Source organism: Hibiscus syriacus, unplaced genomic scaffold, assembly GCF_006381635.1.
Source record: "Hibiscus syriacus cultivar Baekdansim isolate YM2019G1 unplaced genomic scaffold, ASM638163v2 tig00110580_pilon, whole genome shotgun sequence".
Classification (NCBI taxonomy): Eukaryota; Viridiplantae; Streptophyta; class Magnoliopsida; order Malvales; family Malvaceae; genus Hibiscus; species Hibiscus syriacus.
Genome location: NW_024062791.1, coordinates 865,730 through 881,844, shown reverse-complemented (window position 1 = coordinate 881,844; position 16,115 = coordinate 865,730). Strand labels below are relative to the sequence as shown.

Genomic DNA, 16,115 nt, shown 5'->3' with positions numbered 1-16,115 from the left:
GCATCGATGCATCAAGGTTGTGCATCGATGCGTCCTGCTGTGCATCCATGCACGAAGGCTGCAACGACTAGTTTATTTGAATTTAATGAAAGGGTATCGATGCACCATGATAGTGCACCGATGCACCATGTTATGGGTAACCTTTTTTAGTAGAAAAATCATCCCCAAACGGCTCCAAAACATCCCCAATAGTTATATACGACATCAAACACATTCCAAGCTATAAATACAAGCTAAGGACACTTGAAGAATAAAGAGAACAACTATCCAAGCAATCAAACACAAGAGAAGAGTTTTTCATTCTTATTTCATCTTTCTCTTGTAAATATTTTGTTCTTGTGAGCTCAATCTTGTAAACACCTACCTTTGAGAGGTTTATTTGTTTACTTCTTTTATCCTTTTGTAAATGGGAAAGGTTCTAGCTAATCACGTGTAAAAGCTAGGGAAAGGTTCTAGTTTAGCCCAGAAAAACTAGGGAGTTTGTAAGGTTACTCTTTGTCCTCAAAAGAAAGAACAAATTAGTGAATTTGTTGGAAAATCCTTGGTGAGGAGCTAAGGTAGTGGATGTAGACTTGGTTGAGAAGTCGAACCACTCTAAATCGCTGTGCAATTCTCTATCTTTTAATCTCCTTACTCCCTAAATACAAAAACCGATCTCGACCCTCTTTGCAAGCAATTCTGATTATCGATTCGAGCTTCCGAAAATCCAAACAGAGACTAATTTCGAGTCATATTGTTCATTTTATATAAAAAAAAATCATTTCTTATCAAACACTTCAAATACAATAAATCCTAATTCCTGAAAGATATTATTTTTTGTTTTTTTATAAATCTGAGGTGAATACAAGGTATTATTTATTCAAAGACTTTCAACTGTTTAATAATAAAGGTTCATACCCTTGCATACTCGATGCTCGAACTTAAGACCTTAAGAGATAACAACAAATTCCTTAATAAATGAGATCGCTTGGTTTGTGCAAATATATGTTTTTTTGTATTATTTTTTTGTAAATTTAAAATAATTTTTTTAAAAAAAATAAAATCCATAAGACATGGACGGAGTCAGGATTAAATATTGGTGGGACCAAAATATTGAATTTTTTTAGAAAAATATAATGGCTTATTAGGTATTTAAACTCAAAAATTCAAGAAACAATGCCTATTTGTTTAATATTTAAACTTATAATGACCTAAATTGTTATTAGACTAAAAAATTTAAGAATATATAATTATTCATCTTTAGTTCGATCCTTATTTAATTAAACATTTAATGAGTTCTTATATTTTTTAATTTAAATATTTTTTTACATGAATTAAAATAATATTAGACTAAAATTGATTTAATATATAAATTTTTACAAGTACCAATGTCCCTTTGGACCCTAATCCCTACCATAGGGTGATAGTTATATAAATATTTAATAAAACAAAATTAAAAATTTAATGCTATAATTGTAAATTTCAAAATACAGTGATGAAAGTTCAATGCGTATTATAGTTAGTTTTACTCGTCAAAATACCCATTAACCGTGTTTTACAAAATGAATTCAAAATGATCGCACAAAGACTTAAAATGTTAAAACAGTGAAACACCATGCCATCTATCTACCTTTATTAGTCACTCCCCTCCAAAATTTATTTATTTATTTAATCTACCTTTAATAATGTCAACTCCCAAACGACGGCGTTTTAGAAAATCGGCAGTGCGATAATAAACAATAACTTGGAAAGAAAAACGATAGAAGGAAAATCAAAATCCCAACCAACGTTCATCCCTCCCCCCCGACTTAGATCCCTTAGCAAAGAAGCAGATTTCTTTGTTTCAAGAAAACAAAGAAATGTCAAATTCGCACAGCGATACGATACCTCTCCATCCGTCGTCCCAATCGGACATCGACGAGATAGAGAATCTAATCAATGCTAGCGTCCAGTCCGGTCCAGCCACAGTCCTCCCGGCCCGACCTCCAAGCCCACCTCGGGCCTCCATTCCGGTCTCCTCTACCCCCTTCATCCAATCCAAAATTCCCCCTCCGCCTTCCCAGTCATCATCGTCCAATCAGAAGGTGCCGTCTGTCCCTGCTCCTCCTCCTCCATCGGTAGGTAACTCTAGCAGCATCGCCGCCACCGGGTTCGGTCCTGCCCTCAATACCCTAACGGAGCCCGTTTGGGACACCGTGAAAAGAGATTTGTCGAGGATCGTTAGTAACTTGAAGCTGGTGGTGTTTCCGAATCCCTACAGAGAAGATCCTGGAAAGGCGTTGAGAGATTGGGATCTGTGGGGTCCTTTCTTCTTCATTGTCTTTTTGGGACTCACGCTTTCTTGGTCCGCCTCTGTTAAGAAGGTTTTGTTCTCACATTGGACTTCCATTTTTACCTTCTTTATCTTTGAGCATTTGATAACTTGTGATTAATCGATTTGACGTACATCTATTTAAATTTTGACCGTTAGCCGTTAAAATCTGATAAAACTTGTTCTGGATCATGCAACCTTGAAACCTTCTAATTGTTTTGCTATTTTCTTTTTTACCTCTATAAAAGTCCTTAGGAATTATAGGTAAATGGTGGTACAAAAAATGAACAATTCTCTAAAATGCAACAGTGTTCTAGAATTATTGTTTTACCTTGGAGGATTCAGATCTATGCGTATCTTGTATGTTTCTTAAGTGTAAAGATCTTCACCGTAATTTCCTTTACCCCTTTTAGTTATCTTGGATGTTATCTATCTAGATTTTATCTCCATTATTTGATAGTTTTACATAGAACACAGTGATACAATATGATCTTTTTAGTTGACTCCTCGTCATGGGAGAAGCTTTGGTTTATAGTTGCTGTTGTATTTGATAGTTTTGCAAGGTTTTTCACTTGTGTAAGTGCTAAACATCGTGTGAAACCTTTCTATGGCCTGTTTGAATGGTTATTCAACTCTACCCTTGAACTCAAGTTGTGATTCTTAAGATTATATAGTCTCTGCATCTTTCCGTTGGGTTGTATATTGTTATTCTCATCTGGTCTCTGCATCTTTCCGTTGGGTTGTATATTGTTATTCTCATCTGGTCTATTATTTTCTGTAATGTCCGTTTTTGGCTTTCAGTGACCTTAGAATTCCGTTCTCCTTTGATCATTATCTTTCCTTCAAAGTGATAGATTTTGCATGAGATTCGGTATTCTTCCATCATGAGTTAGGAGCTAGACGATTAGGCTACTTGATACCTTTGGAGTTTTGCAAGGTTTTAACCATAAATGAAGTTTTGAGGTCAATCTGTCAAAGGTTGGAGATAGCTTAAGGCGCAACACTGTCTATTTGCATGAAATTCCTTCCAATATCTTTTCATTTATGATGATATTGCTTTGAATTTTGAAGAGATATCTTCTCATTGTATTTTTTAATTACTGGTGGTCTTGTCTATCCTTGCATCATATTTTTTTATTTCTCCTCCTGGAATCTTGCCTTTTCTTTTCGACTTTTTAGTTTTTAATCTGACAATGATATTCTTGCAAGTTATTTCTGTTCTGCATATTTTCACTGTATAAGAGGCATCTCTTATGCTTGTTTAAACATTTATTAAAAGTTAATATGGATTTTTTTAGTCAGTACTAACTTTTTCTCTTAAAAATGTTTCAGTCTGAGGTATTTGCTGTTGCATTTGCGCTTCTTGCTGCTGGTGCTGTAATCTTGACATTGAATGTGCTACTACTGGTAATGGCCTCTCCCCTCTTGTGAGCAAAGTTTGACTGTGCCAGCTTTTAAAATTGAATTAACTGTTATATCTGGAACGGGAATCCCTGTTTTACATATAGTCCGATACTGTTATTTTGAAATTTTGGTATAAAATGCTATGCATAGATGTCAAACGAGTGACTTCGGCTGAGGTTTATTTCCTTTAAATTGTTTCAGGGTGGGCATATTATCTTTTTCCAGAGTTTGAGTCTTCTCGGTTATTGTTTATTCCCTCTGGATATAGGAGCCCTAATCTGTATGTTGAAGGAAAATGTCATACTGAAAATGATTGTGGTCAGTGTGACATTGGCTTGGAGCTCATGGGCAGCCTATCCTTTCATGAGTTCAGCTGTCAATCCAAGGAGAAAAGCGCTTGCACTGTATCCTGTTTTCCTTATGTATGTATCTGTCGGTTTTCTCATCATCGCCATTAATTGAAGTTCTTTACGTTCAGGGGTTCCAAAAGATTTACCAAAACTTTATGGAGCAACATAGTAATGTGAATGTGGTTACTGTATTCTTTTGACCTGACACAATATCTTGAAAATTCACCAAATATGTATCAAATCCTTTTGTGTTCTACTGCTACTTTCTCCATTTCTTTTGGTAGCCATGATTATGGCCAAGGCTGCAATGGGGTGCATATTTGGTAATCAGCTTGATTTTCTTCTCCATTTTCTTTTTTTCTTTTTTTATTTGCTTGTTTTGTTTTCTATTTTTCTCTTCACCTCTGCCCTGCATGTCTTTAGTATTGTTGTACCAAAAGTTAACACTTAATCGCTATTCATTCTGATTTTAGTTGAAATAGGAATGCACTGCTTCTGGTCTTAGTGAAAGTCAATTTCTGCATGCCGTTTTGTTGATTTGGTAAACGTTAATCAAATAATTTTTGGTTTCTTAAATGACTTGTTGAAATAGTGTACCATCCAACATTTTGTTTTTTGATTCTTTGATTCGATGAGAATGAAAGAGAATGGAAAAGCAGGAATGTGAATGATTTTGATTGATTGATTTAATAGACTAAAAGATTATTATAATTTACAATGGTGAATAACTAGTATATTGAAAATGATCATTACACTTCGTTATTTTTCTTTTCAAATTAATTAAAAAGGAGTTTTGATTTATTAGAATATGTTTTAAGTCCATATCCTTTTTGCATATTTGAATTTTGTTCTATTGTTTGCATTTTTAAAAAATTAGTTCTATTTTTAGATTTTAAAAAATAATATCTAATTGTTAATCGTTTTAAAAATATTAAACTTATTTATGAGATATTTTGAAATAAAATATTAATAATTTAAAAAATAAAAATGAATATTATATTTAACATAGATTTAATGGTAAAATTTTAACGAGATTAATAATTCTAAGGGTAAAGTACACAAATGGTTATCCGACTGTTAGATATTGTTTTGTTAAGTCCTCTGACTATTAAAAGTTACAAAATGGTCACTAGACTATTCATTATGTTCCAAACTCGTCATTTTCAGTTAAAAATCTAACGATCGTCTGAGCTGAAAGTTAACCTGATGACTGAACTATGATAATCATTTGAGATTATGAGATTATATTTTATTATATCTCAATCAGCAGGTTAACATCCAACTTAGATTGTCGTTGAAACATAATGAATAGTTGGTGGCTATTTTGTAATATTTAATAATTTAGGGACTCAACAAACTAATTCCCTATAATTAGTGGATCATTTTATAACTTTTAATAGTTGAGGGACTATTTTTGCACTTTAGCCAAAATAGTTTTGATTACTAAAAATATAGAAAATTGGAACATATTTTAACGGTTGTGATTCTTTTTGGCAAATAGTTTTGATTTGTTACTTTCGCTCACAGTCGCAGTGGAAATATCTTAACGTCGTCGCGTCTTAATCGCAAGAAGACCTTTCAGCTGCCAATCATTATCCGCCCGTCCGGTCGCAGTTGAAGTACACCGCCAACTGAGAGTTCTAATAATGGATCCTCAGCTGCCAATCTTCCCATTCACTATCACTGTTTTTTTCTTGATAGAATTACTATTTGTTTTATGCATATAGGGGCCTGCGAGCATATCTAGCCTCTGTTACATTAATGAAAACTGTTACCCAATATTTTTAGTAACAAAATCTATCATTAATTTTTGTAATCCGCCATTCTACACTACAGTTTCTGAGAGAGCAAAAACCAGCATATACAACGATTTAACTTTGGTTCAAACCCAGGTGCTACCATTGTACTCACTTCCTTTCTGTCCACCATACTTGGTTGCTGCTGCAAGTTGGGTGCTTGGGGAGCTTGCGTCATGTCTTCCAGAAGTGAGACATTTTTGTATTAGTTTCATCTCTTGTTCTTTCTTTAGGTGGAAGTCTTTTGTTAGTTTAAGCATGCCATTATTGTACTGATTTGCTTACACTGGTGTGCTGATTTTTTACTTTCTTCAAAACTATGTATAAAATGCATTGACTCAATAAATCTCATTTCCCGAGTTTGTATTCTTTTCAGGAGATGAGTGCAGACATCTATTCTTCCTTGTGTAAGGCATTGGCAATGCCTGATAATGAGGATACTTCTTGTTACCCTGTGCGAGTAGCTGCTGCAGGAGCAATTGCTGGGCTCCTTGAAGTAGGGTCCCCAAATCAAATCCTTAGTGTTACAAGGCATTCCCATTTAGTGTTACTCTCAGCTGAGGGTCCATTATTAGAACTCCCAGTTGGCGGTGTACTTCAACAGCGACCGGACTGGCAGATAGACGATTAGCAGCCGAAAGTTCTCATTGTGATTAAGACGCGACGACGATCAAATCACGCGATTGGAGTGTCGGGGTTGGGTCGCCAATCGTTGCTGAGGCCGTTAGCGACGACGGGGCACTTCCACAACGTTCGGAGATGCCTGATCGGAGGGTGAAGAGTTTTTTGGGATACACAGAGAAAATGGGTAAAGGGGAAGGGAGTTCTAATTAGCCTAGATAATTGGTTTTTCCCCATTAAAATGTTTTTTTCATTTTAATTTATTTTTTATTTGTAAAAATTATTTTTTAATATTAAAAAATATGTCACATGACATTTTTAATGGGCTAACGATTAAACTTAATGGTCCGTCACAACGTGACTCATTCTGAGTTATGGAATATAACGTTAAACACCAAACTAGAACGAAAAAAACCTTAGGAGAACTAAAAAAATGAGCATACGTTGGCCATTGTATATTAAAGCCTATTCATTTCATTTTATTTGTAACTAATGCAATTTTGATATCTAAAAAATGTTCTTTATATAAATTAAAGACATGACAGTTCGATGAAGTTTTGCCTATCATCAAGCAATATATTAACTCAAACCCTATAACATTTCTTACTCTACTGAAAAACCAAAAATCATCTTAACGGATAACCTTTATCAAGGGCACTTGACACCCAAGTATGAACGCCAAAGTTGGTCTTTCCCTCTACTTACTCAAAGAGACTTGAACCGAGGTAAATGGGAAGACCCGGGACCCTTTTACAAGGCTTCTACAGATTCATGCGTCGAACCAACACCCTTTCGAAGTTCCTCCGGAACGGAGGGCTAGCAAAAACACGAATAAGCCAAGTGGTTCTTCTTGGCAACGTAGGGAGAGAGGTAGTTGGTGACTGTGGCAGACGTACCAGATATGTCAGCCGGTACAAGGATTTGAGGTTTCCCTGAAGCTATTCTTTTTCCAGCTACATTGGCATAAAACAGGCCGGAGATGGCTGGTACAAAGACATCACTCTGAGAACATATGTAGAGATCTATAACCTTTTCAAATTCTGAATCTTCATATTCAAGGAACTTTCCCTTTTTCTCCTCAGGCATTATGGTTTCCTATATTGGTTCCAGTACCAAACAGAGGTTCAGAACAATAGAAATAGCAAAGTTGTGTTTCGAGGTTGAGCTACGAGTAATCATTGATTATTTACGAGCATTAAACATTGTACAAAAATTGCAGATTACTGTATCAAAACAAATGAGTTTAGATAAGAGATGAACTTACTTTTGTGTATGTCTTAGGGAAGATATCCTTCAAGACACTCAGGCTGTTTTCCCACCTTGATTGAGTCAGGTAAATGGTGGTATCTATATCGAATCCGACCTTCCTCAAGAACAAAGCTATCTCCTGCGCATTATAACAATTTTTCACCCTGGTAGAGCGACTTTCATGGCAATTCTTATTTTTTAGTATATCAACCCTCAAGTCCACTGCTATAAACTGGCCATCCGATTTGCAACTCAATGTTCTAAGCCGTTCAATCATCGAATCAATAACTTCAACAGCCTCTGCTTGCAACTCTAAGGTTCCAAACATTCCCAAACATGCGACAGAATCGACACTAGTCTTTTGTGCGGTTCTTCTCATATTCAAGGTAGGGAAGTACGTTGCGAGCCTTATGTTGCCCTTCGATCTAAATATCGGTTCTACACTTTCCACAATGTGATCTTTGGTGACCCGATTGGGAACCTTCACAGCTGCAAGATCCCTGATTGATATTTCATTCGGCAACTCTTTCACTACTTTGACAATCCCATCCAGGCTTTTCATGAACTTCTCGACATCATAAATATCTTCAAAGTTTCTGAAAGAAGTTAAACTATCTTAGTACTATTCATATTTTTAAATTTAGATTATCTCAAAGTTATGTTGCTTAATAATACTCTTCATATGAGATCGTTAAAACTAGCATGAGCACGGACCTCCCATCACCAGGTTTGCTTCCTCTAATATCCGGAAGTACAAGAGTTGCCGACAGATAACTTGCTACGACTACAGCATCGGCTATCTGATAAGAACAAACCACCACAGAATGAATAACAGATGAGATGGAAAACAAGATAATTCTTTCAATAGATTAGAGTGCAATAGAAAAGGAACTTTCATATGCATTAACAACAATAGATACCTTTAACACCAAAAATAGATACTAAAGAATACCTGAGAGACATGGTATTCTGGACCATTCGTCAACGAGAAAGTAACATACCCTCTCGACTGCCCGATCTCATCTGTTAGTCATGAAAGAACTCGATCAGTTAAAGAAAAGCATTAGCATAAACTTCTTCCAGCGAGTGCACAACAGTGACTGGGGGGAGATCTGTGCATACACATGACGATTTATACAACACTTGGTCATTTTTCAAGAAGTTAAGTGAATTCAACGAACCGGAATCCGCCTTGCTCCAACATGGCTTTAGCTCTTGGATGCCCTCCATCCAAGGTCCTTTACTCCTCTTAGAAAGTTTTACAAGGCCATCGTGCGCGATCGTATTGGCACCGTTGAATTGAACATCCAGACTTTCTCCAGGTAGTGTTTCCTACAAAACATGGGGCAGGGCAAAGACCATGTAAGTAAATATAAGGATCTGAAGACAATTCAATTATCCAAGATTTACTTCACCGGAAAAGCAAATCAGGCTTGCAGATCAAAAGTAGGAAGTTTCAAGTTAAAATCTCCTTTCTTCATCATGAATTAACAATCATTTGTGATAAAATTTAGCTGCAAATATACACAAACAATTACCAAATACAACGTTTTAAAGATCAAGGTTGTAATAACATCCCCCCCCCCCGGGGAAGTTGCAGATTTGATGCCAAAAAGAAGCAAGGTGGGAAATGAAGCAACTGATTCAGATTTACTCTCACAAAACCGAAAAAGCAACCAAACAATTCAAACAATGTAATGAAAGGTGAAGATAAATTGGGATGAAACATTACTCGAAGAGAATCAAAATGGTCTCTTTTAATCATTTGACCAAGCATCACAAACATGGTAAGAGTGAGTACAGCAGCCACTACTTGCCTCAAATCAACTCCCATTTCTTTTTTTTTCTCACCAGATTCTATGATAACAGTGAAAAGGAACACCCAAAGTGGGTGTTTTCTCCCAATAAATTTAGACCTAATGGAAGAGGCTCGCTTAACAAACGGCAAGTTTAATAAGTAGACAGGAAATGATAACCCTATAAAACCCTTTGTTTATTTGGAGAGAGAGAGAGAGCTCCTTGGCATTACACGACCGACACTTAACCGTGAAAATGATGCGCTGCCTGTTTTTCTTGCAACACCACCATATTTTTGCCCAGAATAAAACTGCAAGTCTCTACATCCACTGTTGATCCTAATTTTTTCCCTACCAATTTATCTCTTCATGCAACAGATCGTACTATAAATTTTATAAAATAAATTAAACAAACTTCAAATTATAAAATTAAACAAAAAAAATATTAAATCTCTGCTTTACACGATTTTTATATTTGTTTTACATTTTATTCAAGTCACCTCTAAAAATTTTGGATTCAAACAATCATATATATATATATATATAGAGGTTGAATTCAAATAATTATATCTATAGAATGTGTACGCATTATTAATGATTAAGAAAGTTCATGAACAAATAATATCTTATAATCACCTCATATTATTAAAAATATTATTGATATAGTTTTAAACATTAATATTTAAAAATTAATATCCTCGAATAGTAAAATGTACAAATAAATTTAACAACAAATAATGTTTTAATTGAATTTTGTTTTTTAACAATCTTGAGATCAAATAACTTGACCGGTTGTTTCTTTCTTTAGTATTTTAATTTGTTTTGGTTTGAATTTCTTATTTATCAGTTTAAATTGAAGAGATGACAATGTGAACGAGGATGATATTGACCTACCAAATACCAAACAAGCTGTCCATACCCACCTTCCCTCAATAAATGCAGATTTTTATATTAAGGATGAAATTTTAAAAACTTAATGATAAAATTTTAATATAATGAAAATAGATTTTTAATAAAAAATTAAAAATATATGATAATTTTAAATTTTTAGGAGATGATTGTCTACACCCACCTCTTCAGTCCATCCATGCTCATATTTCTCTTTTAATTTATTTTTTGAAAAAATAAAAGTATAAATTTAGTATTTCTTGATTTGATTAATAAAAATTAAGAAACGACTAACTGGATTAATGGCTTTGGATTCGGTATTGAAGGAAATCAATAAACAGTTGAGTTGGAATATCTGACTTTAGGTCCTTCTCCGTTTGTCTTTTGTCTGATTTTCTTTATTTTTTATTCAAAGATTTAAAAGAGAGATATTAGGACATGAAATCTCAGTTAGTCTAAGTCAAGCCATTAAAAGTAAGAAATGTTGAGGATGGTTCCTGTAATTATGCAATGATTATCGCCTTAAGTTAGGGCTCAATGGTAGTGCGACTGCGTGCGTGCGTTCGTACTACTTACTCCACTTGCTCTACCGCTTTAATTAGGTTCCAACTTCCAATACTTTCATCCTATTTTTATATTTATATTTAAGAATTATATATTTATACTCGCCGTGTCTTAATTTAATGGTTAGATTATAGCCTTAAGATTCTTTGCATTTAATTTATATTTAATTTTATTTTAAATATTATTATATATATATTATCTGAATGATATTGAAATGTATTATTATTTTTGTAATCATGATTGAACCTGCAATGATAAAATTAGAATGATGTTATTGAAGTTGATTTGTTTAATTTATAATTAATATTGATATAAAAATATTTTTGAAAAATAAATATTATAATTTATTTTTTAAAAATATAATTAAAATCAAAAAAATTAAATCTAGACTTGGTTTTGAAGATCTCAAAATTAATATATAAAATTTTTAATTTTTTTAGTAATTTATATTATAGAAAATCTTAAATGTTCATGTCTTGTTATTGAGTTTTGTCTAATGACATAATCTAACTAATCGAGATTAAAAATAATGTAGGTTTGCAACCCAATGACTAAAAGTATTCTGAGGTAAACTATGGTTGACCTACTTTTAATACACACCATATTAATTAGGAATTAAATTTGTATCATGCATACGTTATTGTCAAATTTTCCCATTTTTATAGTAATAAATATACTTTATTATAAATAAATATTTGACAAATAATAATATTGATGTATCCATTTGGTTGTTTTCCGAACTAATATGAGCTTTTTCAAGATAATGGCCCATAAACCTTTATTGTTAGCAAGTCATTAACCTTAATGGTGAGGGTTCTCGTGGCCCCTAATTTTTTTAGGTACTTTTAAGATTAATAAAATTACATTTTATCTCATAATTGAATCTTATTTTAAATATTTTTAATTTTGAAATCGATGAAATTAAATTAAACTCTAACTTTTGTAGTTACTATTTTTAAATAACTGAAATTAAAATTTATTTGTACTTTTCTAAATTTTTTATTAATAAATTCATATTTTTTTAAAAGAGAAAATATCGAAATGTAATATTTAATTAAATCATGCATAGAATGATACAAGTGTATAGTTCTATTGTTGTATCCATGTTCAGTGAGGCTGCCACACGACAATGACGTGAATATTGCATCGGATCAGGGCTTTATTCTATTGGCTTTAGTTCAGGCCATTCTATGGGTGTTTAGTATTGTTTTGTTACCATTTCCTGTTTTGTCCTACTTTTCTCTCTTTACAGATATAGTTCTATTATTGTACCAAAGTATATTTTGCTCCTGCCTTACAAAATCAATATTTTTATAGCATTTACAGATCTGTAAATAATTTTTTTTTATATTAAAAGTTGAATTACAAATAATAAAATAATTTCAATATTATTTCTCAATAACAAATATTAAGTATGCATTTTTAAATTTGTTTGATTACTTTAATTAATATTAAAGATTAAATTATTCTACCTAATAGTACAGGGATTGATTAATAGAGAGATATATTTAACCCAATCTTTAGAATATAGAAACTTTGTCAAATTTCAATTTTTTTTTTGTCAAACTAGTGTAATAGATGTGGGTTTGGGTTGGTGTAATTATTGGAAGTGAGCTAAGACAAGACAGAATATACAAACCCAACTGAATAGCCCATCCATTTATATTCAATCACGTGGCTTATACTCAATAACCCAGCTCAATAGATACAGGCCTCTTGCATGGAAGAATAGCGGAGAAGAAGGGATGCACATTTTACTTATTAGGCCTTCAAACACGGTTAATAAAATGGGAAAATGAACCCTAATAACATCGTGAACAAGTGATGGAGTGATTATAATATAACATTTATTTAAATAAATTTAATTAATTGATAATACATATATGATGTGTATATATAATTATTCGAACTTAATATCTTTAAAAAAAATAATATTTCTTTTATTACTGAAATCACTTAATAAATTTCATTTTCTTTTTATCAATTATGTTTCATAATATATCGATGATTTATATATACACATCATATCCCGCATAACAACAAAGCAAACCTTCTTTCAATTGTTACAAACATGAGTAAATTTTTCATAATATATTGATAATTATACGTATCCTATTTTGTATTTTTCTTGTTAATCATGCAAATGTGATTAATACACAAAAAGATAAAAATGGTTTATAGTAAATATTTTTTGATAAAATATTTATATTATCATGTTTAAAATAAATAAAAAGTATACTTTTTTTAATTTATATAATTATTAGAAATTAAAATTTTACGATCATGATTGATAATGTAACAATTTTCATGTTCAAAATATTTCGGGAGATAAGAGGTCTAAATTGATAAATCTCTAATTTTTATCTATCTGACAGTAATTAATTTCTGAAGTAAATTTCGTAAGTTAGACTCTTTGTATCCAAGGTAATCTGATTAAATCTGTTTTCCGTTTTGGTTTTTGGGTTTCTCTGCTCTTTGCTTATTTGGGTTCCTCTTAAGTTGTATATTTATGTATTGCTTGCTTTGTTTTACTCCTCAACTTGTTTGAGAACATTAAGGTTTTAAGATTTTATAAGGGCGAGGATGTGAAAAGCAAACCTACTGTTTTTTAATGATATGAAAATTAACAATTCAGTTTGGGTTAGGAAAAATGCCAAGCTTCAATTTTTATGATATGTTTGAATGTTTCTTAAATTTATGCTATTGAAGAAAGTAGAAGCAAAAAAGCAAAAGGAAAAGGAAACCCTAAGGGAACTTAAAAAGTTAGAAAATTTCAAGTTTAGATGGCCTAATGCAAGGGATCAGTTGAGGGTTTTAAGATTTTGTAAGGGTGAGGATGTGACTATAGTTTATGATCTTTGGAACATTTTTTCCTTTTTCAATTTCTTGGATGTCATAGAGACTTGTTGGATGTATCAAGTGGCTACTTCAGCTTGGAATTGATAGTCTATCTCATGTTCTGAAGGGTGATTCGGATGACAATTAATGCAGCGATAAGGATGCTGGTAAATTAACAAAGATTGAAACAAAGTTTGAAAACTCAGTTACAGCTCCACATGCAAGTGGAGTCACTGCGGGTACAAGAGCTGGACTTTTCAGAACACCAATATCTGGTGGAGTGCAGAGTGCAACTTCAGCACATGGATTACCCCGACCAGCCTTAGTGGTCCGCAATCTGATGGAACAAGTAAAGGCTATTTTTGAGTTCATGTCTTGAAAAAAAATGATCTATTCTCTTTCTCTTTGTCTCCTTTCCAGTTTTACTGTAATTTGATAGTCCTGTATTTATTGGCCTCTGTAATTTAAGGCCAGATTTGCTCATTTATGCACTATAATGTCTCGGACGCAGCACCGAAGAGAAGGGTATCCCTTTGGCTAGCTGGTAGATTTCGCTTCCGATTCAGTGGGTTGTAAGTAGGCTTCTGAAGTTCTGTTATTTGGTTACTATTTCTTTCCACCATAAATAGCATTTAAACTTTCTTGGTTTCTTTTTTTTTTTGAAGTGAAATAGCCTTCATTACTATGCATTTATCCTTCATGAAAATAGCATACGTTTTTTTTTTGCTATAAATTGGACAGCTGTGTAACGGTAGTTGATTTTGTGTATAAGTTGTTGGTTTTATTTGATATATCTTCGATTGTCAATCTGCAGATCCAATATTTTCGTTTTCACCATGGCTATTCATACGCGGAATTTATTAGCAGACCCTAGATGCACCCTTGTTGTGCAGGTTAATTCTTTTGATCCTTTTGTTCTGATGGAATCTATGGGTTTGTTATTGTTCATGCATTGAAGATGGTTTTACAGATACCTGGGTGGAGTGGCTTATCAAATGCAAGGGTAACAATATTTGGCGATGTCTACCCTCTTCCAGAACATCAACAGGTGCTCACCTAAATTTCTTTTTGCGAGGTCCTCACCTTGGTTATTTTGCTAGGAATGGGCTCATAAACAGTACGCAGCAAAACATCAACAAGGGACGTCACAACAGTGGGGGAATTTCTACTACTTCAGGATGCAGAACATAAGGTCTGCGTCGGTATATAGTATTTCTTATTTCTAATGCCAGCTTAGGCTTCCTTTCTCAGAAAGCCTCTAAGCTAATTATCTATGACCTGCTTTTCTTGCTGATACTTCCGTTTGGAAACTGCTAATATCTATCATACAGTCGTGCACTTCTTATAACATTTAGTAGAGGTTAATTTTTTTGGTGCTGGGGGATGGCTTCTTAGCTCGGCTGTCTTTTGCTCCCTATTACCAGTGGCCTGCCTTAAGAAATGTGGGGATAGTTTTCAAGCTTTTCAGCACTCTAGTCTAACTTGCCCTGGCCAAGTTGATTTGTGAACCGAGTTAATTTTCATATATGACTGCAGTTTTTGCTCTTAATAGGTTTTACTGTTAATAGAAAAGAGCCCGTTTTCATTGAATTTCGAAATCAATGTTCTATAGTTGCCGTGTATGTTTAGTTTGTGGTTCTACTGCCCAAAGACTTGGTTTAACTGAAATTGGTTTGGCATGGAGAAGTAAAGAAATATTTCTGGTGTTTGCTACGATTGTAAGTTTCATTGTGTTGTTAATTACCTTAAGACTCTTGATTTTCTGTGTAGTATATGTGACCTTGTAAAATAACCAGATGCTTTTGGATTCAGAAGCCAGATTAGTGGTGGGATATACCAATTAATTAACATCCCCCTCTTTTATTTGTTTTTCTTTTTCTTTTCATGCATATTAATTTTTTTGAACATTTAGTACTTAATATAATTTGTCATATAATGCACACATTGAAAATATTTATTTATCAAAATTTATTTCAGTGATATATTTCATTGGAGGATTTGGCACCGTTGCATGGATCGATGTAAAGGAATATGAGATGCTTAAACCTGATAAAATTGCCGTTGATGGAGGTGAACAAACCCTGAAGGTGAACCTTCGTAAATTCCAACATTTTCTTTTGTTAGAACAGAAGTTAGACTTTGACTTAAGCTTTCGATGTCATTTTTCCCGTATATTTTCCAGAAACATTGGTACGACTTCCAGGTAAAGTTTTAGATTTATTATTTATAATAATACGTTGGTTAATTCGATTTTCAGTTTTTATAGTCATCAACCAAACTAGCAATGCAATGCAATTCACTCTGACGAGAGCATTCCAAA

At 33.2% G+C, this 16,115-nt stretch overlaps 2 protein-coding genes across 2 annotated transcripts; one reads left to right on the top strand and one right to left on the bottom strand.

Annotated features, from left to right (window-relative positions):
• Positions 1–1,757: 1,757 nt before the first annotated feature.
• Positions 1,758–4,236, top strand: LOC120133514 (protein YIPF6 homolog). The gene is made up of 3 exons (XM_039150084.1): positions 1,758–2,342; positions 3,623–3,697; positions 3,896–4,236. The coding sequence occupies exons 1-3, from the start codon at positions 1,839–1,841 to the stop codon at positions 4,154–4,156; spliced, it is 840 nt and encodes a 279-aa protein (XP_039006015.1). The 5' UTR covers positions 1,758–1,838; the 3' UTR covers positions 4,157–4,236.
• Positions 4,237–6,967: 2,731 nt separating this feature from the next.
• LOC120133513 (protein MANNAN SYNTHESIS-RELATED 2-like) lies at positions 6,968–9,625 on the bottom strand. Its single transcript, XM_039150083.1, has 6 exons — positions 9,442–9,625; positions 8,891–9,041; positions 8,662–8,732; positions 8,424–8,509; positions 7,726–8,305; positions 6,968–7,556 (listed from the first exon to the last, which is right to left on the bottom strand). Exons 1-6 carry the CDS (start codon positions 9,541–9,543, stop codon positions 7,278–7,280), a joined length of 1,269 nt encoding a protein of 422 aa, XP_039006014.1. The 5' UTR covers positions 9,544–9,625; the 3' UTR covers positions 6,968–7,277.
• Positions 9,626–16,115: the final 6,490 nt, after the last annotated feature.